The sequence below is a fragment of the Rhinatrema bivittatum genome, chromosome 18, assembly GCF_901001135.1.
Source record: "Rhinatrema bivittatum chromosome 18, aRhiBiv1.1, whole genome shotgun sequence".
Lineage (NCBI taxonomy): Eukaryota > Metazoa > Chordata > Amphibia > Gymnophiona > Rhinatrematidae > Rhinatrema > Rhinatrema bivittatum.
The window spans coordinates 57,913,908-57,941,401 of NC_042632.1; the positions used below are offsets into that span (position 1 = coordinate 57,913,908).

At 51.2% G+C, this 27,494-nt stretch overlaps 1 protein-coding gene across 3 annotated transcripts in view; it reads right to left on the reverse strand.

Moving 5' to 3' along the window:
* KIF20A (kinesin family member 20A) overlaps positions 1-27,494 on the reverse strand; it is a 113,866-nt gene that overhangs the window by 62,731 nt on the left and 23,641 nt on the right. For all 3 annotated transcript variants that reach the window (XM_029583315.1, XM_029583314.1, XM_029583316.1), the window contains exons 4-8: positions 16,504-16,623; positions 16,282-16,420; positions 6,681-6,862; positions 541-640; positions 64-264 (exon numbers count right to left, since the gene is read on the reverse strand). In XM_029583315.1, the coding sequence (XP_029439175.1) occupies positions 64-264; positions 541-640; positions 6,681-6,862; positions 16,282-16,420; positions 16,504-16,623 (742 nt within the window). The remainder of the gene's footprint in view (positions 1-63; positions 265-540; positions 641-6,680; positions 6,863-16,281; positions 16,421-16,503; positions 16,624-27,494) is intronic.

Sequence of the window (27,494 nt, forward strand, 5' to 3'; positions counted from 1 at the left end):
CTGCTCACTCTCCCCACCCCCTGTACATGCCATCATTCCTCAATTCTCAGTGCATCTCTCTACCTCTAACATAAGGGTTTCCATTCTTATCCTCAGAGAGTCTCAAGGCTATCCTCTTGCGGTTAGGACCACAGGGAATCTGTTCCAGTAAATCATAGAGGAATTCATTGTAGATCTCAAAGAAGGAGACCCAGACGGAGAACCGCAAATCTCCTAAATTCTGGAGCGCAATGCCATCAGGATCAGCCCATCGTGAAGCTGAGTCTGCAAGACAAAGTTACAGCTTTAAAAACAAAAGTACACCCTCCTCTGCTGGTCAATCCCAGTTAATCTGCCACCAAGAGGAAGAGAATCAGCAGAACAAGTCAGCTGTTACCTTGTGAATTCTGGCTAATCAGAACAGCTATCTTCTACCAGCAAGCCCACCACAGCACCACTATCTCCTCCAGCCAGGACAGGTATCCTAGCAACTGCAATGCAGCAGTGACTAATGTAACAAAAAGGTCCAAACAGAGCAGAGGAGGAGTTCACAGGATGTACCTTCCAGCTGGCTTCCTGTCTGCTGGACAGAGGAGATTCCAGCAATGCCACTGTCAGAACTAATACTGAGGTGGTTCTTCAGAGGCGTCAGCAGGTCCTCCTGTAAAAATTCATTAATAGATCCATCAGGTACCCAGTAAACACAAACAAATACATGCAGCCCATCCGTATCACAAATGAGGAAGAATTTACGAGAAACCCACTCTAAAATGCCCCTTTTATGACTGCATAAATTTTGCTATCTGGAGAATTTAGATAATTATTTCATTCCATGAGAAATTAAAAAAATATTCCATAGGAAAATTAGTTCTTACCTGTTAATTTTCATTCCTGCCACGGATCAGTCCAGACCGTGGGTTGAGCCTCTTGTCCAGCAGATGGAGACAGACCAAAACTGAAAGGGTATCCTATATCAGGACAGAGCCTACCCTGCAGCCCTTCAGTATAACCATTGTCAAAGCAAAGAAACACAAAGAACAAGATCAAGCAAGTAACCAAACAACTCAACTGAGTAACTCTACAACCTTTGATGGAACTCTGTAGAAAAAAACGCTCTTGCATATACTTGGTCAGTAAAACAGATGCTTCCGGTGTTCTGAAGATAAGAATACAGAACCGGCATCCTGAGATCTGTAGGAAAAGCTTCGAGAGGACAACGTGAAAAAACAGGGAAGGGCATCTGGACTGATCTGTGGTACTACAGGAACGAAAATGAACAGATAAGAACTAATTTTCCTTTCCCTGTATGTACCCGGATCAGTCCAGACTGAGGGATGTACCAAAGCTTCCCTAAACTGGGTGGGACAGAGACAGTCCCACTCGAAGCACTTGCCAACTGAAAGAACCAAAAACCGGTGCTTGCACATCCAGCTGGTAGTGTCGAGCAAAAGTATGCAGGGACTTCCATGTAGCGGCCCTGCAGATCTCTTGCGGAGAAACAGATTGACTCTCTACCCAGGAAGTAGCTTGGGAATGCAACGAATGAGCCTTAGGGCCCTCAGGAACCGCCTGACCTTGACAAAGATAGGCCGAGGAAATTGCCTCCTTCAACCACCGAGCAATAGTAGTCTTAGAAGCCGGTTTGTCCCGATTGGGACCACTCCAGAGGACAAAAAGATGATCAGAGACCCGAAAGTCATTGGTAACCTGGAGATACCGAAGTAAAACGCGTTTAACATCAAGCCTGTAAAGATTGCCCTCAGCGGTATCCGCAATCTCCTCTTGAGAGAACGTGGGAAGCTCCACAGACTGGTTGACATGGAAAGCAGAAACTACCTTCTACAAGAAGGAAGGAACAGTCTTGAGAGACTCCTGAATTGGAAAACCACAGAAAAGGCTCCCGACAGGTCAACGCTTGGATCTCTGAAACCCGCTAAGCGGAACAGATAGAAACGAGAAAGACCGCCTTGAGCGTGAGATCCTTTACCGTAGCCCGGCGGAGGGGCTCGAACGGAGCCGCACAGAGAGCCCGAAGGACGAGATTAAGACTCCACGACGGACAAGTGGAGCGAGTGGGTGGCCGCAGGTGCCAGACACCCTTAAAGAACCGAACCACATCCGGGTGAGCCGCCAAGGGATGACCTTCGACTCTACTGACAAGGGAACAGAGAGCAGACACTTGCACGCACAAAGAACTGAAGGAAAGACCATTCTGGAGAAAGGAAAGTACCAATGAAATCGAAGCGGAGCATGCAGAGACACCCGATTCCGCACAAACAGTCTCAAAAACTTTCCAAACGCGTACATAAGCCAGAGAAGTAGACTGCTTACGAGCCCGCAGTAGAGTGGCGATAACTTCCTCCTTATAGCCTTTATGCCTCAGGCGTCTCCGTTCAAAAGCCAGGCTGCTAGACAAAAGCGATCGGCCTGATCGAAAAATACGGGCCCCTGCCAAAGCAGGGGCCCGTATTTTTGGTGGAGTTCTATTCTTCGGAGAACTTTTCCCAGAGGCCATGGAGGAAACACATAGAGAAGGACATCTGCGGGCCACGGGAGAGCTAGAGCATCCACTACCTCCGAACAGTGCTCTTTCCAGCGGCTGAAGAATCTGGCAGCCTTGGCATTGCGCAAGGTCACCATGAGGTCTAGGTGAGGGGGACCCCACCTGCTGACGATCAAATCCATAGCTTCTTCAGAGAGTTCCCACTTTCCCGGATCGAGAGACTGGCGACTGAGGAAATCGGCCTGTACATTCTCCTTGCCTGCTATATAGGAGGCCGCCAGGCAATCCAGATGACGCTCTGCCCAGGCAAAGAGACGGCTGGCTTCTAGAGCCACCAGGCGACTGCGAGTGCCCCCCTGACGGTTGATGTAAGCAACCATGGTGGAGTTGTCAGAGAGAACCCTCACCACCTTGCCGCGGATCAGGGACAGAAACTCCTGTAGAGCCAGACACACCGCCCGGGCCTCCAGCCGATTAATGTGCCAACGAGACTGAATCGGAGACCAGATCCCCTGCGTGGTCTGAGACTAGCAGACTGCTCCCCAGCCGGAGAGACTGGCATCCGTGGTTACTACACAATCCACTGTGGAGTCTGAAGAGGCATTCCTTGGAGAAGACGAGGAAGCGAAAGCCACCTCTGCAAGGCAGCGATAGTAGAGGCTGAAAGCGGGAGAACCGTGTGAAACTGTTCAGACACTGGCTGCCAATGGGATAGCAAAGCTCTCTGTAATGGTTGCATATGCGCAAACGCCCAGGGGACTAGGTCGATAGTGGAGGCCATAGATCCCAGAACCTGGAGGTTGTCCCACGCCATCGGGGGCGGAAGTGAGAGAAGTTTTTCGTACCTGGTTTATAAGCTTGAGAGCCCGAGCGCGAGGTAGGGACACCTTGCCGATCTGAGTATTGAAGCGTGACCCTAGAAATTCCAACACCTGGGAAGGCTGAAGATTGCTTTTGGGAAAATTGACTATCCACCCGAGGGAGGTGAAGAGAGCTAGAACCTGATCTACCGCCTGCCGGCAGCGAATCTCCAACTTGGCCTGCACGAGCCAGTCGTCCAGATAGGGATGGACCAGGACTACTCCTCGGCGGAGGGCAGCCACCACCACGACTTTGGTGAAGGTGCGCGGCACGGTGGCCAGACCGAAGGGTAAGGCCCGGAACTGAAAATCCTGGTTCAGGATATGGAAGTGAAGATACTTCCGGTGATTGTGGCGAATCGGAATGTGTAAGTAGGCCTCTGTCAGATCGAGAGAGGCGAGGTATTTGCCGGGATGAACCGCCACAATGACCGCTCAGGGTCTCCATGCAAAAATGCGGGATCTTGAGGGCCCGGTTGACGAGGTCCAAGATCGGACGAAAAGCACAGTCTTTCTTGGGCACCACAAAGTAGATGGAATACTGTCCCTGCGCAGAGTTCCTCCTCCGGAACTGGTACAATGGCGCCCAGACTCAGGAGCCTGGTGAGCGTTTGGGTCCACCACCTCCCACTTCAGACGACCGCAAGGAGAGACGACGAAGAGGTCCGGTAGATCTCGAGCAAAATTCTAAAGCGTAACAGTCTCTGACAATCTCGAGAACCCACTGGTCCGACGTGAGTTTGACCCACTCCTCGAGAAACAGGGAGAGATGACCACCCAGAAAGGGGACCGAGGAATGGGTCAATCAAATTTCATAGTGGGACGGGTTTTGGGGTGGGGTGCTGAGAAGCCTCCTTGCGGAAAGGCCTGCGCCCACGAAAGGGCTGGGACCAAGATTGAGACCGGGAAGAATAACCTCTAGAGGAGCCACTGCGCCCACGAGGCGTATATCTCCGTTGACCCCGGAATAGAGGACGGGAGGGCGCAAATGACCAAGATTGTTTCGGACTGTCCTCAGGCAGCTTATGAACCTTGTTTTCCCCCAAGGAGTTAATAAGCCGCTCAAGGTCCTCTCCAAAGAGCAACTTACCCTTGAAAGGCAACGTGTCCAACCGCGCCTTGGATGACAGGTCCGCTGCCCAATTGCGCAACCAGAGGAGCCTTTGGCCGGATACTGCCGAGACCATTGCTTTTGCCTGGACGCGGAGGAGGTCGTACAGCGCATCTGCCCCATATGCGATGACGCCTTCCAACCGTTCAGTCTGCTCCGCCTCTGCACACGGGAGGTCCTGGGTGGCGAGCAATTATTGAACCCACCTAAGACTGCTGCAGATAGTCGCCCGAACTCCCAGGGCCAGATCCTCGAATATACGTTTTAAATGGAATTAGAGCTTACGATCCTGTACATCCTTCAGGGCCGTCGCCCCCATTACTGGAATAGTGGTGTGCTTGAAAAACGGGGCCTAGCCTTGCCGGGGGGGACGGGGACACTTCATCCTGGGACAGCACGGGGCTCAAATCGGGGGGGAAACTCCGCAAAATTTGATTCCTCAGCGCAGAGCAGCCCCAAATCGGGAGCTGCTGAAACACCCCAAATGGCCGCCGTTCCCATGGTTTGCCAACCCAGGAACGGCCTTGCCATGCAGTGAGGAACGCGACCCCGGGCTGAATTTGCAAGCACTGCCGAGGAGAGACCCACCTCACCCGGCAAACACACAGAGCCCCTCGCGTGTCGAGGGCTCACCACAAGCTGTGCAGGAATGTGGACGCGGCATAATCACTGAAGAGGAGCCGCGATCTTCAGCAAAAATCAGCTGATTTGAAAAAAAATTAGCTGCCGGCAGGAGCAGAGGCAGAGGAATGAACCCTGCACCAAACACTCTGGCTGCCGGCTTGTGGATTTATTTTTAGATATTTCCACCCCCCCCCTCCCAACTGAGAGCGACAGTGAAAAACTTTCCCAGATCAGGGGAAGAAAAAGAGGAGCTCTGAGCCCTCAAGGCAGCCAGGGAAGGGGGACTGGACCACCAGTTTCACCCTCCAATAATCACCGGGGAAGCAAAATAGGGCGTAGGCTATGCAACACACAAGGAGCCAAGCTCCCCTAAACCCCATAAGAGCCAGGAGACAGAACTGTCTCCTGCCAAAAGAAAGACAGGCAGAGTCCGACACAAATGAATTAAATCTCCCCCCCCCCCCCAAAAACACTGGAAATAAATTACTTGCTTGATCTTTTAGAGACAAAAGTACCCAACAGGAAAAAGGGGCTGACTAGCTGAGATCAGGGAACCGCAGGGTGAGCTGATCCATCTGCTGGAGACAGACAAATACTGAGGAGCTGCAGGGTAGGCTCTGTCCTGATATAGGACACCCTTTCAGTTTTGGTCTGTCTCCACCTGCTGGACAGGAGGCTCAACCCACGGTCTGGACTAATCCGGGTATGTACAGGGAAATTACCTGATAATTTCCTTAAATCCTGTCATACCAATCCAGACTATTGGGTTATGCTTCTCTGCCATGCAGATGGAGACAGAATTACAAGTTTTCCATACCACTGACTCTTCTGCTTGCATGAAAGGGCTGAAACTTATTCCCAAACTACATGCAAGAAGAACTCCTCCTTCCCGGCCTGTAGCACCGTGCCTCCCTAAACTTAGATCTATTGAAAACCCCTTTAAGAGTTCCCTTGGGCTTATCCCTCTGGCAAGTTATGGGACTAATCTCTCAGATGCTTTACTAGTTTCTCCATGTCCTCCCGAATGTAAGCTTTCCCTGGCCTCATTGTGGGACCAGCCATCTGCAGCCCAGTTGCACAGCCACGTGGGTGAACTCACACTCTCCCTACTGCACCTTTGCCCAGCTTGCTAGTGGCCACAGCTCAAAACTTCCTCCAAACCCAGCAAATGCTTCTAGTTACGTGCTTTTTTTTAAACAAACTTTACAAGGCCCAAAGCATAAAGCTGTACTTGTCACACGAAGCTCACACACCTGGCTTTATTTATTTATTTATTTTTGGTGGAGGGACCACACTCCTGGTTATGCAGTCCCCAGAACTAACGAGGCACTGCCAGTAAGGATCCTGATTCCCTGTACAGCTCTATTCAACCAGGACAACTATGAGGCTCATCTCCAGGAGCAATTTAGCCAAGTCTTCTTCAGCTACACACACGTGCACCTCTACCACCTGCTGGAGCCAGAATACTGCATGGCACTCTGTATAGTGGAATCTCAATCTGGCCAACCCCCGAACCAAAAACAAAAGCACACTTGTACTAGATACTATTGATTACAAGACTGCTGTGTGTGGAAGGTCTGTCCTGGAACGTTTGGCTACCTACCTCTCTAAGCCCAGAGAGCAGGGCTGCCTTCCTCGCCTCCTCCTGTTGCACCTGTCTGCTGTCTAACCACCTCACCTCAGAGAGGGACGGCTTCAGATCTGAGCCTTTATACAGCTTTTCTTGAATGCTGCTGAAAATCAGAGCCAATGAGCGTGGCAAGATGCCTCCTTCTTTACTGCTACCTGGAAATGAAACAGTTAATAGGCAGGCATTAATCTTTCACAATATCTACACATGAGGAGTCATTGTTGATAATAGGTTGAGATCTTCTGCTCAGTCTGCAGCAGCAGCCAAGAAAGCAAATAGAATGCTGGGGATTATTAGGAAAGGAATGAAGAATAAAACAGAGAATATCACACTGCCTCTGTATCAGTCCATGGTGCGACCTCATCTTGAGTATTGTGTGCAGCTCTGGTCACCACATCTCAAGAAAGATGTAGCAGAATGCTAGGAATTATTAGGAAAGGAATGAAGAATAAAACAGAGAATATCACACTGCCTCTGTATCAGTCCATGGTGCGATCTCATCTTGAGTATTGTGTGCAGCTCTGGTCACCACATCTCAAGAAAGATGTAGCAGAATGCTGGGGATTATTAGGAAAGGAATGAAGAATAAAACAGAGAATATCACACTGCCTCTGTATCAGTCCATGGTGCGACCTCATCTTGAGTATTGTGTGCAGCTCTGGTCACCACATCTCAAGAAAGATGTAGCAGAATGCTAGGGAATTATTAGGAAAGGAATGAAGAATAAAACAGAGAATATCACACTGCCTCTGTATCAGTCCATGGTGCGATCTCATCTTGAGTATTGTGTGCAGCTCTGGTCACCACATCTCAAGAAAGATGTAGCAGAATGCTAGGAATTATTAGGAAAGGAATGAAGAATAAAACAGAGAATATCACACTGCCTCTGTATCAGTCCATGGTGCATCCTCATCTTGAGTATTGTGTGCAGCTCTGGTCACCACATCTCAAGAAAGATGTAGCAGAATGCTAGGAATTATTAGGAAAGGAATGGAGAATAAAACAGAGAATATCACACTGCCTCTGTATCAGTCCATGGTGCGACCTCATCTTGAGTATTGTGTGCAGCTCTGGTCACCACATCTCAAGAAAGATGTAGCAGAATGCTAGGGATTATTAGGAAAGGAATGAAGAATAAAACAGAGAATATCACACTGCCTCTGTATCAGTCCATGGTGCGACCTCATCTTGAGTATTGTGTGCAGCTCTGGTCACCACATCTCAAGAAAGATGTAGCAGAATGCTAGGAATTATTAGGAAAGGAATGAAGAATAAAACAGAGAATATCACACTGCCTCTGTATCAGTCCATGGTGCGACCTCATCTTGAGTATTGTGTGCAGCTCTGGTCACCACATCTCAAGAAAGATGTAGCAGAATGCTAGGGATTATTAGGAAAGGAATGAAGAATAAAACGGAGAATATCACACTGCCTCTGTATCACTCCATGGTGCGACCTCATCTTGAGTATTGTGTGCAGCTCTGGTCACCACATCTCAAGAAAGATGTAGCAGAATGCTAGGGATTATTAGGAAAGGAATGAAGAATAAAACAGAGAATATGACACTGCCTCTGTATCACTCCATGGTGCGATCTCATCTTGAGTATTGTGTGCAGCTCTGGTCACCACATCTCAAGAAAGATGTAGCAGAATGCTAGGAATTATTAGGAAAGGAATGGAGAGTAAAACAGAGAATATCACACTGCGTCTGTATCAGTCCATGGTGCGATCTCATCTTGAGTATTGTGTGCAACTCTGGTCACCAAATCTCAAGAAAGATGTAGCAGAATGCTAGGGATTATTAGGAAAGGAATGAAGAATAAAACAGAGAATATCACACTGCCCCTCTGTATCAGTCCATGGTGCGACCTCATCTTGAGTATTGTGTGCAGCTCTGGTCACCACATCTCAAGAAAGATGTAGCAGAATGCTAGGAATTATTAGGAAAGGAATGGAGAGTAAAACAGAGAATATCACACTGCGTCTGTATCAGTCCATGGTGCGATCTCATCTTGAGTATTGTGTGCAGGTCTGGTCACCACATCTCAAGAAAGATGTAGCAGAATGCTAGGAATTATTAGGAAAGGAATGAAGAATAAAACAGAGAATATCACACTGCCTCTGTATCACTCCATGGTGCGACCTCATCTTGAGTATTGTGTGCAGCTCTGGTCACCACATCTCAGGAAAGATGTAGCAGAATGCTAGGAATTATTAGGAAAGGAATGAAGAATAAAACAGAGAATATCACACTGCCCCTCTGTATCAGTCCATGGTGCGACCTCATCTTGAGTATTGTGTGCAGCTCTGGTCACCAAATCTCAAGAAAGATGTAGCAGAATGCTAGGGATTATTAGGAAAGGAATGGAGAATAAAACAGAGAATATCACACTGCCTCTGTATCAGTCCATGGTGCGACCTCATCTTGAGTATTGTGTGCAGCTCTGGTCACCACATCTCAAGAAAGATGTAGCAGAATGCTAGGAATTATTAGGAAAGGAATGAAGAATAAAACGGAGAATATCACACTGCCCCTCTGTATCAGTCCATGGTGCGACCTCATCTTGAGTATTGTGTGCAGCTCTGGTCACCAAATCTCAAGAAAGATGTAGCAGAATGCTAGGAATTATTAGGAAAGGAATGAAGAATAAAACAGAGAATATCACACTGCCTCTGTATCCTCCATGTTGCGACCTCATCTTGAGTATTGTGTGCAGCTCTGGTCACCACATCTCAATAAAGATGTAGCAGAATTAGAGAAGGTACAGAGAAGGGCGACCAAAATGATAAAGGGGATGGATCAATTCCCCATGAAGAAAGGCTAAAGAGGTTAGGACTCTTCAGCGTGGAGAAGAGACAGCTGAGGGGAGATATGAGAGAGATCTATAAAATGAGAAAAATAAAATGAGTAAATGTTAATTTGTTTACTCTTGAGAAATACAAAGATCAGGGGACACATAATGAAGTTACCGGGTAATACATTTAAAGCTACTAAAGAGAAAATATTTTTCTTACTCAATGCATAATTAAGCTCTGGAATTCTTTGCCAGAGGATGTGGTGAAAACTATTAGTGTAGCTGCATTTAAAAGGAAAATTAGTTTCTTACCTGATAATTTTCGTTCCTGTAGTACCAAGGATCAGTCCAGGACACCTGGGTTGTGACTCCGCACCAGTAGATGGAGACAGACTAAAACTTGTGGGCGGAGCATATATGCCCCTGTGCCAGTCACAGCCCCTCAGTCATACGTAATGTCAAAGTAGACAAAAGCCAAAAGGCAACCATAGCTAACCATACAACTTGGTAGGGAAAAGAAAACCAACACCCCTACAGGAACCAGACTCCCCAACCGGGAGAGCGAATGGATCAGCGTACTGAAAAACACAATAATGAGCGGACTCTCCGTTACTATAACGCAACACTGCGGGCGGGATCCTGGACTGATCCTTGGTACTACAGGAACGAAAATTATCAGGTAAGAAACTAATTTTCCTTTCCCTGTACGTACCAGGATCAGTCCAGGACACCTGGGATGTACCAGAGCTAACTTACCGAGGGTGGGAAGCAGAGAGTCCCGCTCGGAGTACCCTCTCTCCAAAACCCCCAGCTTCAGTAGCCTGAACATCCAACCGGCAATGTTTAATGAAGGTATGTAACGACTTCCAGGTATCCGCCCTGCAAAGCGTGTCGAATGAGCCCGAAGACCCACCGGCGGCGATTTTCCGCGCAGAATGTACGCAGAACCAATGGCTTCCTTGAGCCAACGGGCAATTGTCGTGCGGGACGCCGCAGCACCTTTCTTTGGACCCGAAGTTAACACAAACAGAAGATCCGTCACCCGAAACGGATTAGTAACCTCCAGATAGCGAAGCCGGGACCTCCGCACATCCAGTTTTCTCAAGTCTTTTGTTTTCGGGTCCGAAGACTCCGCAACCGAGAAAGCGGGAAGTTCAAATGACTGATTCAAATGGAACGACGACACGACCTTAGGAAGGAAGGAGGTAACCGTCCGCAAGGAGACCACCGAATCGGAGATGCGCAAGAAGGTCTCCCTACAGGACAGCGCCTGTAATTCTGAAAACACGACGGGCCGATGCAATCGCCACTAGGAATACGGTCTTCAAGGTGAAATCCTTGAGCGTAGAACGTTTCAGGGGCTCAAAACGGCACTGAGCATAAGGCTGAGAGTACCCAGTTGAGGTTCCAAGACGGGCAAGGGGGCCGCAACGGAGGACGGAGGTGCTTAGCCCCCCTAAGAAAGCGGGAGATATCCGGGTGGAGAGCCAGAGAGATCCCCCGGACCTTACCACGCAAACAGCCAAGCGCCGCCACTTGAACCCGAAGGGAATTACACGCTAAACCTTCGGCGAGCCCCGCCTGGAAAAAAAGCCAGAATATCGGGAATAGAAGCGGAAGTGGGGTCTAGGCCCCACTCCATGCACCATTCCTCAAAAAACTACCCAGACCCGAACATAAGCTAGGGACGTAGACTGTTTTCTGGATCTCAGCAACGTAGCAACGACCGCATCCGAATAGCCTTTTCTCTTCAACCGATACCTCTCAAAAACCATGCTGCGAGACAAAAGTGAGCCACATCCTCCAAACAGACGGGGCCCTGACGAAGGAACCCCGGGAATCCCTGTAGACGAAGGGGTGCGGCCACTGACAGCTGAACCAGGTCCGCAAACCACGGACGGCGTGGCCACTCCGGCGCCACCATGATCACATTGGATGGATGCAATTCTATGCGCCGTAGGATCTTTCCGATCATGGGCCACGGTGGGAACACATAGAGAAGCACATCCACCGGCCAGGGAAGCACCAACGCGTCGACTCCTTCTGTTCCCCTTTCGCGACGTCGACTGTAAAATCGCGGAGCCTTCGCGTCGTGCCAGGTGGCCATCAGATCCATGTGGGGCATTCCCCAAGTCCGGCGAATGAAGAGAAACGCCTCGTCCGCCAACTCCCACTCTCTGGGATCCAAGCGGTGACGACTGAGAAAATCCGCCTGGACGTTGTCGATTCCCACTATGTGGGAAGCCACGAGATGGCTGAGATGCCGTTCTGCCCAGAGCATCCAGAGCCGCGCCTCCTCCGCCACTAGAGGACTTCTTGGCCCTCCCTGGCGATTGATGTAAGCCACGGTGGTAGCGTTGTCCGACCATACCCGGACCGCCTGTCCGCGCACGAGGGGTAGAAAAGCTTGCAGCGCCAGACGGACCGCTCTGGTCTCCAGCCGGTTGATAGACCACCGGGTCTGCGACTGACCACAGACCCTGAACCGACTTCCAGCTCAGGCTGGATCGCGCCTGCCCCTTGAGAGGTAGATGTAGATAGAAATCCTCGGAAACCGGTTTCCAGAGGGAAAGCAATGAGGACTGCAGCGGCCATAGATGAGCGAACGCCCAAGGGACTAACGCCAGCTTGGATGCCATAGACCCCAGAACCGTCAGGTAATCGCAGACTCGTGGCCGGTGTAGCAACAAAAACGTAGCACCTGAGACTGCAGTTTGCATATCCGGTCCTGCGAGAGAATCACACTGCCTCGCTACGTGTCGAACAGGGCTCCAAGATATTCCAAGGACTGAGAGGTTCGAGATAACTCTTGTTGAAGTTGACCACCCAGCCCAGGGACTGCAAGAGCTGTAACACCCTGGCCACCGCCTGCCGACACAGACTCTGAGACTTCGCCCGGCTCAGCCAATCGTCGAGGTAAGGGTGAACCAGCAGGCCTTCCCGCCGCAACTGCGCCGCCACGACCACCATCACTTTCGTGAATGTCCGAGGCGCTGTCGCCAGGCCGAACGGAAGCGCCCGGAACTGGAAGTGCCTGCCCAGAATGCCAAACCTCAGAAACCGCTGAAACGCTGGTTGAATTTCCACATGAAGGTATGCTTCTGTGAGATCTAGGGACGCCAGGAATTCGCCGGGACGCACTGACGCGATCACTGACCGAATGGTCTCCATTTTGAAGTGAGGGACTCGAAGGCATCTGTTGACTCCTTTCAGATCCAGAATTGGGCGGAAAGTGCCGTCTCTCTTGGAGACTAAGAAGTAAATGGAGTACCGGCCCTTGCCGTACTGAGCGGCCGGAACCGGCGAGATGGCTCCCAGTCTTTCTAGTCTTTGGATGGTATCTAGCACCGCCGCCTTCTTCTTGGGATCCTTGCAGGGTGAGACCAGGAATTTGTCCGTTGGGATGCGAGCCAAATCTAACTCGTAGCCATGTTTTATCACGTCGAGGACCCATTGATCCGATGTCACGCTGGCCCATTCCTCGAGGAATAAGGATAGACGCGTCCCCACGTTTGGAACAGCGTGCCGAGGACGCGACGAGGGATGGGCCGGCCGAACTTCATTGCGAAGGCTTGGACCCCGCACCCGATGGGTCCCCTCCTTGCCGGCCAAAGCGTTTGCCCCGAAAAGACTGCTGCCACTGGGTGTACCGAGAGGAAGACGGCCTAGGGTCCAGAGGATCTTTGTGGCCTAGACTTCCTGGGCCCCCTGAACCGGGCTCTGCCTGAAAAGGAAAATCTCAACCGGGTCCTATCCTCCGGCAGCTTAAACGCTCGGTTCTCCCCCAGGTAAACCATCAAATCGTCCAACTCCTTGCCGAACAGCAATGTCCCCTTAAAAGGCAAAGCCCCGAGGCGAGCCTTGGAAGAGCCATCCGCTGCCCAATTGCGCAGCCAAAGGAGACGACGTGCCGACACCGCTGCCACCATGGACCTAGCTGAGGTGCGCAAAAGATCATGGAATGCATCCGCGCCATAGGCAATGGCCGCCTCCAATCTGTCAGCTTGGGAAGCCTCCTCTGAAGAGAGACCCGCATTCGCCTGCAGGACTTGAGTCCAGCGCAGACTAGCACGCATAGCAAAATTTGTGCAACTGGCGGCACGCACCCCTAGGGCAGAAACCTCAAAAATATTTTGAGTTGAACCTCCAACGTACGGTCTTGAATATCCCGGAGGGCTGTCGCTCCCGTGACCGGGATGGTAGACCTCTTCGTGACAGCTGACACTGCCGAATCCACCTTTGGGAGTCGGAGGAGCTCTAGCGCGTCCTCCGGCAAAGGGTAAAGTTTGTCCATGGCCTTGCTGACCTTCAGACCTAACTCCGGAGTATCCCATTCCTTGAAGAGGATATCCGTGGACGAAAAAATGAAAAACGACCGCCGGCCCTGTGAACCCAATCAGAACAGGATCCATATTTGCCTCCTGGCGGACCACCACCGGAGGAGCCTCAATCCCCAGCTCCTGGAGAATGGCCGGAATGAGTGGCGACAGTTCCTCTCTGCGGAACAGACGCACCACCTTGGGGTCATCCCCGTCGACGGCCTGCGCTCCTTTACCTGTACTGGGTTGCGCCGAGCCATCTGCTGCTGCCGTCCCGGCCCCAGGCAGGGGCTCCTCGGAGGCCTCTGTGTCCGCCCCGGAGGTATCTTCGGAATCCGAGTTCTGCGGCACCCCTCGGGGAAGCCGTTTGCCCCAGGCCGCTCTCTGGGTGGTCTTCGCCACCCTCCTTGCCATCTTCTTCTGCGGCGGGGACCGGTGGACCCTTGAACGCGAGGCGTCCCCCCGTCTGCGCTTGCTGCGCTTAGAACGGCGCAGCAAAAGCGCCAAATCTTCAGAAAACTTGCCCGAATCCGTTGCGTCGCTTTCCGAATGCCCCCGGGACTGGGGCCCCTCTGAAGGGACCTCCACCGCTGCACCCCGCTGCGGGGAAAGCGTAGGAGGTAAAACCGAGGCCCCCACCGTTTCCCGCGAAGCTACCCGGCCGGTAGACAAAATGGCCGCCATTCCCGCGCTGACCAGGAACGGGTCAGGAGGCCTATCAGGGGGACCCCCCCCTTGCGACGGCGATCGCGCGACCCGGGAACGGGCCCCCCGAGGAGCCGCCGACGATCCCTCGTCTCCCGGGACGCAGGCCGAGCAAAGCCCGTCCCGGGAGAGACGCGCGCGCGCCGAGTCGCAGGCCCTGCACTGCGAGCCGCGCGGCCCTGCAAAAAACCGCGGGAAACCAAAGACGCGCCGAAAAGCACTGAGGGACGCCGAATAAACACAAAAATTCAACGCGGCGAAAATCGGCGACCGCCCCCCTGCCGAAGACGCCCCCCCTCGAGCGGAACGGAGCGCAACGCCAGGGAACGGAGAGCCGACTGAAAACAAAAGTAAAAACACTTTTTTTTTTTTTTTTTTTTTAAATAAGAAAAAACGCTGTCCCAGGTGCTGAAAAGCCCTATGTCCTGCAGGGGTGAGTAAACCGGGCTCCCCGGTGTCACCCCTGACGCTGCTACTAGTCCAGCCGGGTCCTCAACCCTAGCAGCGGCCTCAACCTGGGGAGGGTAGTCCCCTCAGGACCTCTCAACTCCCCAGGGAGGCAGGGCAACTGGGACTAGAATTAAACAAGATTAAATAAAACCCAATTTGAAGAAAAAACCAAGTTAGGCCTAATAAAATCAACCACAAAAGCGAACCTGACTAACCACACAGAATCAGGCCCGACAGGGCTGTGACCAGACCTGCACCACCTACTGGAGACAGAGTAAGACTGAGGGGCTGTGACTGGCACAGGGGCATATATGCTCCGCCCACAAGTTTTAGTCTGTCTCCATCTACTGGTGCGGAGTCACAACCCAGGTGTCCTGGACTGATCCTGGTACGTACAGGGAAACAGGTTTGGACAAGTTCCTTGAGGAAAAGCCCATTAACCATTATTAAGGTAGAGTTGCAGAAAGTAACTCCTTATTAATGGGATAAGCAGCTTGGAATCTCTCTAACCCTTGGCATCCTGCCAGGTACTTGTGACCTGGCTTGGCCTCTGTTGGAAACAGGATGCTGGGCGTGATGGACCTTTGGTCTGACCCAGTATGGCAAGCTTTATGTTCTTATGTTATTCTAGGGCAGTAATGGTGAACTCCAGTCCGAGTGCCACAAACAGGGCAGGTTTTTAGGATATCCACAATGAATATGCATGAGATGAGATGGAATAGAGGCAGTGCATGCAAATCTCTCTCATGCATATTCATTGTAGATATCCTGAAAACCTGGCCTGTTTGTGGCACTCGAGGATTGGAGTTCGCCACCACTGATCTAGGGAGATTATTCATTTTAGTAGAAGTAAATTTCTCAGAGATCTAATAAGTCTTGAAGGCCTGATATTTTATTTTCCTAAGCAGGGTAATTTTATAAACAAAATTGCAAATTAACAATGAAAATTGTTTATATGGTAAAAGTCTGAATTGAATTTAGTTTTTTGTAGTGTGGAGTTCTAGTAATCACATTAGTTCTACAGAAAACAGATTGTAGCACATGTGCTCCAAACCTCATTGGTCATTTTCACATGTGACCAATGCAAAACATAAGAATATCAGGCCTGCACAACTCGACAGAGCTAGCTTGAATGTTTTTACTCGTTCTTGTGATACCAGCAAATCAAACAAGTAGTACTCTGGTCAGATTTGATGATCCCCAAGAATCACAACCAGGAGAAATAGATGAAAGAGAAACATGAGATAAAAAGTAAAAAGGGAGGCAAGCTAGAAAGGAGCAATATTTCAATCTAGAAGACTTTACCTTGCACAGTGTGAGTTTTGCCGGAGTTGGTGACCCCATAGGTGTAGATCAGCCAGTTGTGCCCGTTTAATACATCGCTCACCACGCCTCTCATCGTCCCTTCAAAGAACTCTCTCTGAGCAACATCGGGACCAAAGATCTAAACACAACGAGGTGTTGACAGCATTGAAAGAAGTAGAGCCCCTATCCCAGCATTGCACCTGAAGCCGCTCCCCCGCTTACCTGCGAGAAGGAGAATCGATGCACTGCTTGTCCCACGCCCCTTTCCGTGCTCCTCATCGTGAAGGAATCTTTAGGGGCGTGTAAGAGCAGTGTCTCCGCATCCTCAATGACGACACAACCCTGAAAGCATATTCAGCAGAACTTTAGGACAGGCATTCGACCTGCCAGATCAAGTTTCCCCACACCCTGAGAACCCCTTCACATATGCCTAGATGTGGAGGGGGAATTTTAAACCCAAAGATGTCCAGCCAACTCCAAGTTTGCCAGACTTTAATAACTATGTAAGAATTTTGTGTAGCTGGCTGGGGACCTTTCTGGTTTTGTGCTGTGCAAATCTTGCAGATCCATTTAGCATGAGCATTGCATGGCCGCTCATATACCAGTAGAGCAGATAAGGCAACTTAACCCTGACCAAGATCAGCACCTGCTCCACATGGACCCTTCTCTGTCCACCTTTAGATCCAGTGTGAATGCCGCCTCATAAACTTATTGAAAGTTGGGACGCCAATCACACTGCAAAATGTATACCTTCTAAAACTATGCAACAGTACACGTCTTCAGGTGCCAGACTAAACAAAGTTACACATCTTAGATGGCGTAATATTGACCAGCTCTGAAGATTAAGAAAGGAAAGTTTGATCTCACCTGTTAAATTTCTTTTCTTGAGTCCTAAGAGACCAGACAGATAGGTTTTGCCTCCCCCACCAGCAGATGGCGACAACTAGATCGCCTATCACTCCTTATAGGGTCTCAAGCAGCCCACAGCTCTTGCGTGTGTCTATATCAAAGCAAATAAATTTCCTCTCCCCTAACTGAGAAAAGGGGTTGTTAATGGACACTGACTGACGGACTAGTTTCCCACCAATCAAGGGATTAAATGAATAAATAAACCCAAAAACTGGAAAAAATGCTGAACATATAACCATTTAGCCGCAAGTCTTCTCCAGATGAAGCAGGTTCCTGTGCAGCTCTGCTAGGATTGAAGACCTCATTTTTCCTCTTTTCGAGTTGGAGAAACGATTCGTGAATGGGAAAAGCCCGTGCCCTCGGCCGAAGCGCCGCCAGGACCGGATCTCCCTTCTTTGAAGAAGTGACGACCGCGGGGGCTACTGGAGCGGGCGGGTCCGGCGGTGGGTCCAGATCCAATTCCTGAATAATCTGTGGGATAAGGTCATCCAGCTCTTCCCTCTGGAAGAGGCGGAGGGTACGCGGGTCGTCCCCCTCAGGCGTGCCGTCCCCTTGTCCTACGTCCGGAAGGTCCGGGCCGTGTCCCAGCTGGCCTGAGGTCGCCCCCACCGCTGCGGGAGACAGCCGTACCCTGGTGGGAGGCTGGCCGGGCCCCCCCCCCCCCCCCCGCCGGGCCAGAGGGGGCCTGTGGGGAAGGCGACATCCGTGGTGCCTTGGCAGGTGGAGGTCCCGCAGGAGCTTCCAGGCCCTGCAGGTAGGCCGTATGCATCAGAAGAATAAACTCCGGAGAAAACCCCGGCCTGCTCGGGGGGGGGGGGGGGGGCTCCGGATGCAGCCGAGTCGGCTGCTCCCTGTCCCTGAGGGCCAGTTTCCGGCGTCAAAAGCGGGGGAGGGAACCCCCAAAAATCCAGAGTCCTCCCGCGCTGCCTGAGTCTCCTCAGGGCGCTGTGGGGGTAAAATGGCCGCCGTTCCCACCAAAAATGGCGGAGTGGCCGGCCCGGGCAACGAGGAAACAAAAGAAAACTCGCTGAGGGACTGCGAGGTGCCTTCCCCCCCCTGGGAGGCACCGAGCGCAGATGCCCTCACGCGAGATCCGGGATCCCAGATCGCCGCAGGCCGAACAACGCGACGGCCGCAGCATCGGGATCGGTCTCTGACAGGCAGAAAAACCGGCAGAAAACAAGAAGAGCCTCGGGGGGAGGAGCGCTGCTGCGGGGGGGCCTGCACTGCCCGTCCGTCGGAAATCAACCAGTGCCCGGGGGGGCCTTCCCGGCCACACAACCCGCCCGAAAGAATCCCTCCCCGTCTGCCTCAGCAGCCCACAAGGAGCTGCAAAATGGCCGCGGGGAGAGAGCAGAGACGCGGAGAGGCCGGCCCCACCGGCTTCCGCGAGGCAGGCACCGAAGGGAACACTGCAAGGAAAAAAAACCCTCTGAACCTACCCCCGGCCGAAATCGACAGGTCAGAGCACGGCGCAAGACAGAGGGGAAGCCACGCCTCCCCAAAAATTGCAAGTCTTTTTTTTTTTTTAAACTTAATTTGAACAACTTGATCCAAATAGAAAAATGGCAAAGTCCCAAGAAAAGAACCAAGAGACAAGAGATAGTCTAACCAATTGTGGGAAACCCTGATTCCCCTACTCGCATCTGCTGGAGTCAGAAGATACTGAACTCCTGCAGAGGGGGTAGTAGTATATATGGTGACGCCCCCTCGAAGCTTGTGCTGACTCCATCTGCTGGATTGGGGACATAACCCACTGTCTGGACTGATCCAGGTACGTACAGGGAACTGCTAATTTTCGTTCCTGTAGTACCACGGATCAGTCCAGACAGTGGTTTATGTCCCCTGTCCAGCAGATGGAGTCAAAGCTTCAGAGGGTGCTCCCTTATAAACCAGTGCACCCTCTGGAAATCCTCAGTAGTAAGAATATCAAAGCATGAACAATCAGGATGGATGGATTACGGAAACACTTCGTCCATTTCAGAACATAGCAATGCAAACAGCTGCAAATCCCAGCAAAAAAACTTGCAAAAAGAACTATGAAACCAGCCTGAGAGACTGAGAAAACAGAACCATGGAAGTAGAGAGGCAAGCTAAGAGCATTTGAGCAGTAAGAGCAATCCCAACAACCCCAAATCCTTAGGAAGGGCGTCTGGACTGATCCGTGGTACTACAGGAACGAAAATTAGCAAGTAAGAACCAATTTTCCTTTCCCTGTAAGTAACCAGATCAGTCCAGACTCCTGGGATGTACCAAAGCTTCCCTAAACAGGGTGGGCCCCGGATAGTCCTGCTCGAATGACCCGATTGCCAAAGAAGCCAAAAACCGGTGGCTGTAGATTTAGACGATAGTGCCAAGCGAACGTATGCAACGATTTCCAGGTTGCCGCTCCGCAGATTTCCTGGGAGGAGACAATGACTTTCCGCCCAGGAAGCCGCTTGAGCTCGAAGAGAATGGGCTTTGATGCCCACCGGCAGCTGTTTACCTGCCCCCAGGTATGCTGCTACGATAGCTTCTTTCAGCCATCGAGCAATAGTGGTTTTTGAAGCCGTGGAACCTTTCTGAGTTCCATTCCAGAGGATGAACAGATGATCGGACAATCAAAAATCATTAGTAACCTCTAAATAGCGAATAAGAACATAAGAACTTGCCATGCTGGGTCAGACCAAGGGTCCATCAAGCCCAGCATCCTGTTTCCAACAGAGGCCAAAAACCAGGCCACAAGAACCTGGCAATTACCCAAACACTAAAAAGAACCCATGCTACTGATGAAATTAATAGCAGTGGCTATTCCCTAAGTATAATTGATTAATAGCCATTAATGGACTTCTCCTCACCTTTTTTGAACCCAGCTACACTAACTGCACTAACCACCTCCTCTGGCAACAAATTCCAGAGCTTTATTGTGCGTTGAGTGAAAAAGAATTTTCTCCGATTAGTCTTAAATGTGTTACTTGCTAACTTCATGGAATGCCCCCTAGTCCTTCTATTATTCGAAAGTGTAAATAACCGAGTCACATCTACTCGTTCAAGACCTCTCATGTTCTTAAAGACCTCTATCATATCCCCCCTCAGCCGTCTCTTCTCCAAGCTGAACAGCCCAGTTTACGTAGATCTCTTGGATCAGTAGCAGAGAAAGACAGGAGCTCAACCATTTGATTCACATGGAATGCTGAAACCACCTTCGGTAGAAAGGAGGGTACCGTGCACAACGAAACCCCCGAGTCCGAGAAACGTAAGTAGGGATCCCTGCAGGAGAGTGCCTGTAGCTCCAAAATCCGATGTGCAGAGCAAATAGCCATGAGAAAAACCGTCTTGAGGGTGAGATCCTTGAGAGTAGTGGATTGCATCGGCTCAAACGGAGCACTTCCCAAAATCCGAAGGACTAAGTTGAGGCTCCAGGAGGGACACAGGGCGCGAACCAGCGAGTGTAGGTGTTTCACCCCCTTGAGGAATCTGACTATATCTGGGTGCGATGAGAGGGAAGCTCCCTTGCGATGATGGACTAGGGACCCAAGGGCTGCTATTTGCACCCTCAGTGAATTGTAGGCCAAGCCCTTCTCAAGTCCCTGTTGTAGGAAAGCCAGAATCTGAGCTACCGAGGCAGTACACTGAGACGTCACTATGGAAGTACACCAGGATTCAAAAACCTTCCATACTCGAACATAGACCACTGACGTAGAGGTCTTCCTAGCCTTGAGTAGGGTGGAAACCATGGCCTCTGGGTATTCTCGCCGTCTCAATCAGCGCCTCTCAAAAGCCAAGCCGCAGGACGGAAGTGATCTGCCTGGTCGGAAAATACAGGACCCTGATGCAGCAGGCGCGGAAGATGGCTCAGGCGAAGAGGTCCATCCACCGCGAGGTTGACCAAGTCAGCGAACCAGGATGGCGTGGCCATTCTGGAGCCACCAGAATTACCAGACCCTGGTGGACCTCTATTCTCCGGAGGACTTTTCCTATCAGGGGCCACGGTGGAAACACAGAGGAGAGCGTGAAGAGGCCATGGAAGGACTAGGGCATTCACGCCTTCCGCGCCGTGCTCCCTTCTGCGGCTGAAGAATCGTGGGGCTTTGGCATTGCGGGCAGTGGCCATCTGGTCCAGATATGGGAGGCCCTAACGATGGACCAGAATCATCATCGCATCCTCGGAGAGAGTTCCCATTCTCCGGAATCCAACTGTTGTCGACTGAGGAAGTCGGCCTGAATGTTGTCTACTCCTGCAATGTGGGATGCTGCCAATCGGGAAAGGTGATCCTCCACCCAAGCCATCAACTTGTCTGTCTCCTGCGAGACGTGACGACTTCTCGTGCCCCTTGTCGGTTGATGTACGCCACCATGGTTGAGTTGTCGGAGAATACCCAAACTGCCCGACAATGTACAAGAGAGAGGAACTGCTTCAACACCAGACGCACTACTCTGGTCTCCAAGCGATTGATCGGCCAGGTTGCTTGTAACGGCGTCCACTGTCCCTGGACAGAGCTAGTCTGGCACACCGCTCCCCATCCAGAGAGACTGGCATCCATAGTGACAATCACTCACTCCAGCACGTCCAAGGTCATCCCCTGCGACAAATGAAGTGGGTCGAGCCACCAAGTCAGACTGTCCCTGGCCTCCTGTTGGAGAGGCAGGACGGCCTGAAACTCCTGAGACACTGGCTTCCAGTGAGAAAGTAAGGCTCTCTGCAAAGGGCGCATATGCGAAATGCCCAGAGCACCAGATTGATAGTGGAAGCCATGGAGCCCAGCACCTGGAGGTAATCCCACGCCGTGGGAAGGGAAAGGCCAGAGAAGCGCTGCACCTGCGCTATGATCGACTGGACCTGGTCTGGGCGCAGGAAGACCATGCCCACTTCTGTGTCGAAATGGGCTTCCAGGAAGTCCAGCGATTGAGAAGATATAAGACTGCTCTTGGCGAAGTTGACTATCCATCCTAGGGATTGGAGGAGATGTAACATTGTCGATCGCTCGATGACACAGACTCAGGGACTTTGCTCGAATGAGCCAGTCATCCAGATATGGGTGGACTAGGATGCCTTCTCGTCTGAGAGCTGCCGCCACCACAACCATTACCTTTGTGAAAACCCAGGGGGCGGTAGCCAGGCCGAAAGGAAGTGCCTAAAACTGGAAGTGCTGCCCCAGGATCTTGAAGCGGAGAAAGCGCTGGTGTGACTTGAGGATGGGGATGTGGAGATAGGCCTCAGTCAGATCCAGGGAGGCCAGGAAATCCCCACGGTGTACCGCCACAATCACCGAACGCAAGGTTTCCATTCGGAAGTGTGGGACCTTGAGTGATTTGTTGACATCTTGAGATCCAATATCGGACAGAAGGCGCCCTTCTTCTTGGGAACCACAAAGTAGACCAAATAATGACCGGTCCCCACCTCCCTCGGAGGGACTGGAAGGATCGCCCCAAGAGCAAGGAGCCTGTCTAGCGTCTGGCATACTATGAGTCTTTTCCGAACTGGTCCGCAGGCGGAGAAGAGGAACCTGTCTCTCAGGGGCAGAGCAAAATCTAATGCATAGCCGTGCCTTAGAATATCCAGGACCCACTGATCTGACGTAATCTTGACCCACTCCTCATAGAAGAGGGAGAGCCGGCCCCCTATCCTGGGGATTGGGCCAGCCTGGCTTCATTGAGCAGACTTGGCAAACGTCCCCTGGGCCAGACCGTCCCTTGACTGTCTTAGACCTCGAAAGGAACAGGACCAGGACTGGTAACGCGAAGAGGGCTGACGAGGAGCTGACTGTCTCGTAGTGCGGAACAGTCGTTGACCACGGTATCGGCTTCTGGAGGAGCTGAAAGTCCTAATGGATCGCGGTTGATCCTCTGGCAATTTATGTACCGAATTTTCTCCCAGGGACTTGATGATCTGGTCCAGATAGTCTCCAAAGAGGAATTTGCCTTTGAAGGGTAACGATCCTAACTGTGACTTAGAGGAGGAATCCGCCGACCAGTTGCGGAGCCAGAGGCGGCGTCTGGCCGAGACTGCCGAAACCATTGACATGGCCAGAACTCGGAGAAGGTCATACAGAGCATCTGCCCCATACGCTATTACTGCCTCCAAACAGTCGGTGTGCTGGGCTTCTTCCGGAGGCAGATTCTGCGAACTTAGGAGTTGTTGGACCCAGCGAAGGCCTGCCCGCTGCGCCAAGGAGCTGCAGAAGGCCGCCCGGACACTTCAAACACTCTTGAGATAAACTTCGAGCTTTCTGTCCTGGAGATCACCCAGAGCTGTACCTCCTGTCACCAGAATGGTTGTCATCTGTGACTGCTGAAACCGCCGAGTCTACTCTCGGGACCTTAAGAAGCTCCAGGAAGTCATCCGGAAGTGGAGTCGTTCCATAGCTCTGCCGACCTTAAGCGAGGCTTCAGGAGAATCCCATTCTCTGGACAATAGTTGGAGTAGAGTAGGGTGGGTAGGAAAAGACCTTGTCGGAGGACAGAGTCCTGCCAAAACAGTATCACCCTTCTTTACCTGAGGCGTGGATCCAGGAAGTTCCTGTGGGGCCTCAATGTTCAGCTCTTGTATGAACAGGATGAGAGGGTCTAACTCATCCTTCTGGAAGATACGCAGGACTCTTGGATCGTCCCCGTCCATCTGAGCCGTTGGTAAAGGCTCATCCAGGTCTGGGTCCGGGTTGGGAGCAATACCGCCCATCGAGGGGTGAACCACGTGGACCCTGGCAGTGCCTGGAGGGGCCACTGGGGCACCTGCGCCCTGAACTCCCATGTCCTGGGTGTCCCCAGCAGGAGGGGGGTCCCGCTATACGTATCACTTTGGAAGGAGTAGGACCTGCTGCTGGCTCATCCTAGCCAGATAAGTATTATGCAATAACAGTACAAAGTCTGTGGAAAATGGCGGTGGCCCCAAAGGAGGCAGAACTGGGGGGGGGGGGGGGGTCCCCAGCTGTTGGAAAAGGTCCTAGAGGCTGCACCAGTGTGAAGATCGGTGGCAACGGTGAAAAATTAGTGTCTTGATCCTTCCCTGACTGAGAACGGGCATCTGGTTCCTCACAAAAAATGGCTGCCGTTCCCGCGCTGAGCGAGAACGGGGCTGACCTCTGATCATCAGGGCGTGCATGAAGGTGCGAGCCAGGGCGTCCCGCCGGCTGCGAGGGACTCTCCCCACCAGGGAGGCACCTCGTACACACCCACTCGCGGGAGAGCCTCGAGCCAGGCTCCCCGCACACACTACACCAGGAAGATCTTGGCATCTGGAGCGGAGGAGGGGAACCACGAGGCAAACAGCTGATTTGGAAGGAGACGCTATAAGCAGCAGGAAAAGTCGTCTGCCGTTGTAATAACGCTCTGCCGCGCTTTCCAACCCAAAACGGTAATGAAACCAGCGACAGCAGAGGATTGGCGCTTCTCTGTGAAGGCTGCCCCGAGGAAAACGGCCTCTCAGGGCAGCGGGTTGGATTGTGACGAGGGGGGAAGAGACTGGACTACCAGCGTGCACCCCCAGTGAGGAAAACCAGGTATTTGCGCTGTGGATAATGAAATAACAAAAACTTACCCAGCAGCAAGGAGGGAGACTGTAAGAAAACAGTTCAGCCTGCAAGTTAGGAGCTGTCAGGATTAAGAGCCCCAAGAATAGGTCAAACTACCAAGTTTTTTTTTTCCCCAAATCACTCAGCTTGATCCATCCAAGTAAGAACAAAAGAATAAGTTAAACTTAAAGAAGTATATTGGAGGACCAGAGGTACCCCACTCGCATCTGCTGGAGTCAGAAAGATACTGAGGATTTCCAGAGGGTGCACTGGTTTATAAGGGAGCACCCTCTGAAGCTTTGTCTGACTCCATCTGCTGGACGGGGGACACAACCCACTGTCTGGACTCATCCGGGTACGTACAGGGAACTGCCATCAACTGAAGCGTTCAATAAAACAAAAACGGAAGATGGTCGAGCGTAGCCACAGGCAAACAAACGGAACAAGACCGTTCGCCTTGGAAAAGATTCTTTATTAACAATTGAGTCAAAAATAAAAAGGAAAACTGCCTGACTCTGGCAGACTTTCACCTTAGTTATCCAGATAAAATGTTAAAGCATGTAAGGATTCACACGATTATCAAGGTGGCAGTACTGAATGTGGATTACAACATCATTGTCGTAATGAACAGTCTCTTGATATAGTTTCTTTAAAATACCGCAGTTCCTTGTCCTATTGTTCAAGAACTTTGTGCGGCAGTGTATCCTCCAGGTGTGCCTTAGCTGTGTCCGCTGACCTTTTTCAGAGTCAAAGCAAGTACCTAGCCGAAACTGCGGTAGCCACAACTTCTCATTGAAATTTTAAGGAGATTGAAGAGGGCGTCCGCTCCCTGGAGCCACAGCACCTCAAACAAGGGACCTGTGAATCCATCAGTGGTCTGTCTTTATATTTATTTATATTCCACTTTTAGCAGCACGTCAAAGTGGCTTACATTCAGGTACTGTAGGTATTTCCCTATCCCAGGAGGGCAAAGTGACTTGCCCAAAGTCACAAGGAGAGACGTGGGACTTGAACCCTGGTCTTTTGGTTCGTAGCCTGCTGCTCTAACCACTAGGCTACTCCTCTGAAATGTTGCAGACACCAACACATTCACCTTTACGACTTTAAGCCTTTTCTTCCCCTCTGAGGTCAGCGGGAATAACCTATCCATTGCATCCAACTCCAAGATCAAAGCCCTGACAGCTCAGTATGGGAGAGGCTTCCAAAATCCCTCTAGAATAAGGTACCCTGAATCCTTGCTGCCCTCTGCTGGTTCCCACAGCGATGCCCAAGATCGACAGAGCTTGTCTTCCTTCTTGAAGAAATGCACTATCAGCAGATCATCTCTGCCTCTTCTAAGGCCCCTCCCCTAAAGCTTAGTCACCAAGAATTCAACCTAAAGCCAGGTGGCTCTACCTGATCCGAATCAGACTACCATCTGGGTCTCTGCCCCTGTCCTGGAGAAGAGGGGGAGTGGGGGAGGATTTAATAAGATTTATATTCCACCTTTCAGCTCCTTCATTCAGGTACTGGAGGTCTTTCCCTGACCCCAGAGGGCTCACAATTTAAGTTTTGTACCTGAGGCAATGCTGGATAAGGTGACTTGCCCAAGGTCACAAGGAGCAGTAGTAGTGGGATTTGACCCCTGGCTTCCCCTGGTTCGTAGCCACTGCTCTAACCACTGGGCTGCTCCTTCACTCTATAGGGGAGGAGCAGAGGTCATTGTCAGAGGTCCCTGCTTCAAGCAGAAGATCTGATGCATAAGGAGCACAAATTCAGGACAGAAGGACAAAGAGCGGAGCCAAGAGGACAATTCTCCCCTCAACCTGCCCGGAGCTGCAGTTACTACCTTGGGAAGCTTGCTGGGCAGACTGGATGGACCATTTTGGTCTTTTTCTGCCGTCGTTACTACGTTACTATTACACTATGTGGTCTGCCCCAGAGTTGGTTAAGTTTTCTGTACCTATGCTCATCAATTGGAAAAGCTCCTCATATTAATATTGGGGAACTTTATTACATTCAAATTTATAAACATTATGTAATGCCTTTTCGGAGAAAAGACTTTAATAAATGTAATAAACTGGCAGTTCCGTTGTATTACTCCTGGGGGAATTCTGCACACAAAAACTTAAAATTTTGCAAACTTTATATTGGTCAAAATAACAATTTATATGACAGTCTAAGTAATTACATTTTAAATTAATACAGAAAAAGTTATTACTTAAAGATGCAGAATTTCCCTAGAAATTCACTGTAAGAGTGTCCCTGCCACTTGCTCTCCCTACTCCCCTGGCCACTTTGCCCTCTCAGGCCCCCAACCCCTCCACCTGCCAGTATCTCTCCCCTCCACCTCTGGGCCCAACCCCTTCCTCTATCGCCAGTCCCAGAGTTTGACCCCCTTCTCAGTACTGCACCTCACTCAGGTTCCCTCTGTCCCTCCCTCTCTCACACACTTGCTCCCTTGTACAGGCTCCCTCACACATCCTCTCATACAGGCTCCCTCACTCTCTCGCACACATCCTCTCATACAGGCTCCCTCTCTCACATATACATCCTCACACAGGCTACCTATGGCTGTCTCACACACACACAATCCCTTCACACAGGCTCTGTGTCTCACACAGGCTCTGTCTCACTCACACACACACACAAGCCCTTCACACAGGCTCTGTCTCACTCACACACAAGCCCTTCACACAGGCTCTGTCTCACTCACACACAGGCCCTTCACACAGGCTCTGTCTCACACACACACACAAGCCCTTCACACAGGCTCTGTCTCTCACACACACACACACACACACAAGCCCTTCACACAGGCTCTGTCTCTCACAC